This window comes from Psammomys obesus, unplaced genomic scaffold, assembly GCF_907164565.1.
Source record: "Psammomys obesus unplaced genomic scaffold, mPsaObe1.curated_primary_1811, whole genome shotgun sequence".
NCBI classification, from domain to species: domain Eukaryota; kingdom Metazoa; phylum Chordata; class Mammalia; order Rodentia; family Muridae; genus Psammomys; species Psammomys obesus.
The window spans coordinates 17,945,169-17,948,960 of record NW_026585644.1 but is presented as its reverse complement, the minus strand read 5'-3'; the positions used below and the strand labels follow the sequence as shown (position 1 = coordinate 17,948,960).

The following is a 3,792-nucleotide window of genomic DNA, read 5'->3' as shown; positions in this document are numbered from 1 at the left end:
GGACAGAGCTGTGATTGTGACAGCATATTGTTCAGAGAGCAAATGTGTGAAAAGAGATACTTTTTGCAAAATGTGTTTTTCAGTTCATGGTTGAATCTTCATGTAAGGAAACTGGAATCAGTGGGCCAGCTGGCTTTGCTCATTCTTTGGGTTCTTTTTCCTATAAAGATTTATGTTTAAAGTGTGTGTGTATGTGTGTATGTATGTATGTCATATACATGGGCATGTGCATTGTAGTGCTAGGAACCAGACTCTGGCCCTCCAAAAGAGCAGCAAGAGTCTTAACCTTTGAGTCCTCTCTCCAACTTCTCTATTTCCTTTCTCTTAATTTACTCCCCATTCTTAGTTCTGCCCCACTGAAGCTGGTGACAGGCTCTCTGTTGCCCACGAGGGTAGCATCAACCTCATTTAAGTTGACATTTCGTGCTCTTCCTTGGCCTGACATCTGACTCTAACCTTGCCTTCTGCTTCATCTCCTCTCACATTCTCTGCATCATTCCACTACCTGTGTGTTGCGGGGGAAGCTGATTTCCTCCACACCCACATGATTTTCTTTGCAAAGAGGAAAGTTTCTGTATATCATTAACACTTAACTGGGGAGTTTTCTTCTTTCTGTGTTCTCTGATTGTGTGCAAGCCCTGGTCCACACTTTTGTATACCATAATTGTATCTCTTTTCTGCCCCCATGATCATCCCTTTCCATTGGATCACAGTTCATAATGTTCTTCCCTTGTTGCCTGCCCTTTATTTGAAAGAATTAGTCTAGCTGCTGCTGAATTTCCGTGACTGATGTGAATTAGATGTCTGTAAGTAAAAATATCTTCAATGGTTATCAAAGTTAACCCTACAAAACAATAATGGAGGGAGAGAAAGCCAAGGGATCAAGAAATGGCCATCCATGGCTGATGTATCCTGATTACCATCAAGTTCTCTCTCTATGCTGCCAAACACTTGAATGTATTATAAAGGAAAATAATTTCAAAAGCCATTATTTTATTTTCTCTCTTCATCCAAAACAGAGACAAAAGCTAGTTAGAAAAACCCAGTCAAGGGAGACCATGAGACAGGCACGACCTTGGGCAAGCCATGAGCTATGTCTAGTGAGAGTCATTTGGAGCTGGCAGAGGTACAGCTCCAGACCACAGTGGCTGTGGGTCCCAAGCACAGAGACAGTGGTGAGTATTGGGATACATGAAAGTCAGGATGGACATTTTGAATGCCAGTGACATTAACAGTCTAGCAAGACAGTATATCCTTCTATGGGGTGCAAAGTAAAAGTCAGTGTATGAAGGCACAAAAATGAGTCATGTGCAGCTTCACTGAGTTCAGGAGTGGGTTCCTCCTGGGCTCTCCCAGTTCATTGCTAAGGGAAAGCCAGATCACTACTCAATTCTTCTTTGAGTATGGTTTACTTGAGCACACGAAAGTGAATTTTTTAAATGGCCCCCTAAACTCTTATCTGCTCCATACTGTCACCAGTGAATTCTCTGCATTAGTTCTAACCCATCAGATATGGGCCCAAAGGAGGCTTTCTATAGTCTTACTTGGAGATGTCATGGTTACTCAGTCCTCACTCAGTCTTGGTAAAATTGCCTTTAGGCTGATCAAGTCCTCACTATGCCCCAATCCTAAGACATTCACACATCCTCTTCTTTAATCATTAAACACAGATCACAGGGAACTCATCCATAGCACAGAGAAGCAATGCTCCCACAGAAGCTGACATGCTCTAGCTTTCTAAATTTCAATCCCAAGCAAGAATGGGTTATGGTCATCTACACAACCTCTCAGCGGGGGCTGAAAAGGTGTCCTTGCATGCACTACTTTTCCAGAGGACCTGAGTTTGATTCCTCACACCACCATCAAACTGCTCACAAGCTATGTAACCCCAGCTGCAAAGGGATCTGGTACTTTCAGCCCCTGCAGGCATCTGCACTCATGTACACACAACCACATACACATAATTAAAAATAAAATTAAAACAAAACAAAAACCTCTCAGTAAATTCTCAGTTCCAAACAGAGTCAAATACTGGAAGGGACTGGCAAAGTTCATTGACTTACTTTATTGAAACCATGCTGTGTTTTTATATCTATCTATCTATCTATCTATCTATCTATCTATCTATCTATCTATCTATCTATCTATCTATCTATTTTGTGAATGTGATGGGCTTTATTGATGGTATTCAGAAGAGTAGGGCTCCCTCTGTCCCTCTTTCTTCTTCTGGTGATCTGGGATGAAAACTGTGAGAATAGGTGTTCAGTGTTGAGGGCTGAGTTGGGACAGGGATCCTCAAATGGCTGAGAGCCTCTTTCTTCTTGTCCTAGTCTTTCTGGGGTGGTTGGTTCAGGGCTTCTTACTCCTTAGATGCTTCACCACTCTGTTGTTATAGCTGTATTTAATATCACACAAGGAAAGGAGGTTTACAAAGCTATTGAGTACAATGTCAGCCCCAGAATCATCGTTAAAGTTTTAGGGGACAACCTGGCCCTCAGGGTGGCCCAGACTGCCCTTACTAGCTCTCTGATGGCCGCTGTACCTTTTTCTTGATGTCATTGTACTTGACAGCTTTCTCCAGTGAGCATGTAGGGTCCATAGCAGATACACTGAGGTTAGAAACATGGAAGACCATGCCAGTGTGTATCCTGGTCGGCTTTGAGATAGCATTGCCTACAGCCTTGGCAGTGCCAATAGATTCAGGTATGCTGTTCTGGGCAACCCTGCAGCCGTCATTCATAGATATCACCCCACAGCTTCCCAGAAGGGTCATCCACACAATCTTCAGGGTGGCAGTAATGGCATGGACTGAGGTCATGAGTCCTTCCACAATGCCAACGTGGTCATGAATGAGTGTGGCCATGAGGGCTGAGCATGTGATGCTTCAGGACACACTGCTGACAATCTTGAGTGAGCTGTCATACTTTGCATGGTTCACACCCATCACACACATGGTGACCTCCACAGAAGAGGCAGAGTTGATGGCCTTTTTGGATTCACTCTTAAAATAGGCCCTGGTTTTCTCCATTGTGAAGACCCCAGTGAATTTTACAACGTACTTAGCACTGGCATTATCCCATTTGATGTTGGCAGAATCTCACTCCTGGAAGATCGTGATGGCCTTAAAATATTTCAGTCTAAGCAAACCAACTCCAGGGCAAACCAATTTCATATGTAATGGCACTTTCTCTCCACATCAGCTTTCTGAACCAAACGATTGTGTATAGATGAGCACTTTCCTGTGAAATGCTTTAGATGATACTTACTAAAAATCAACAAGGTGATATGTTGTTTTTATAGTATCTCTGGTTCTTTTTTCTTTAGCCAGGATTCTAGAGCTCCCTCCCTCTGAGATCCCTTAAGCCATGCTGGAGAATTTAGATCTGACAGAGCTGTAGTGGTCCATTCCTTTAATCCCTGTGCTCAAAGGCAGAGAGGCAGGTGGATCTCTGTGAGTCTGATGTGAGGTTGATCTACAGAGCGAGTTCAGGAAAGCCAGGTTACACAGATAAACCCTGTCTCAAAAAAAAAAGTATAATAGGTGAAGGATCTGGTCACATTTCAGTTTTCAAAAGATCCATTGATTAGGAAGACAGAGAATACATTTGAACAAAACAAATCTGGAAGAGATCTTTTAAGATTGCTGTATGGTTTTAGAAGACCATTTCGTTCTTGTCAAGAGACTTTAACCCACAGAGAAGTCTGGTATCTGTCTCCTGGATGTCATCCCCTATTCTTGGAGATAATTACTGATAAAATAATTTTTGTTTGTCTCGGCTTTGGGTTATGCAC

General features: G+C 42.7%; 1 protein-coding gene across 1 annotated transcript; it reads right to left on the bottom strand.

Moving 5' to 3' along the window:
- Positions 1-2,518: 2,518 nt before the first annotated feature.
- On the bottom strand, positions 2,519-2,863 carry LOC129687381 (glyceraldehyde-3-phosphate dehydrogenase-like). The gene has a single exon (XM_055621718.1). It carries the CDS (start codon positions 2,861-2,863, stop codon positions 2,519-2,521), a length of 345 nt encoding a protein of 114 aa, XP_055477693.1.
- Between the last annotated feature and the right edge of the window lie 929 nt (positions 2,864-3,792).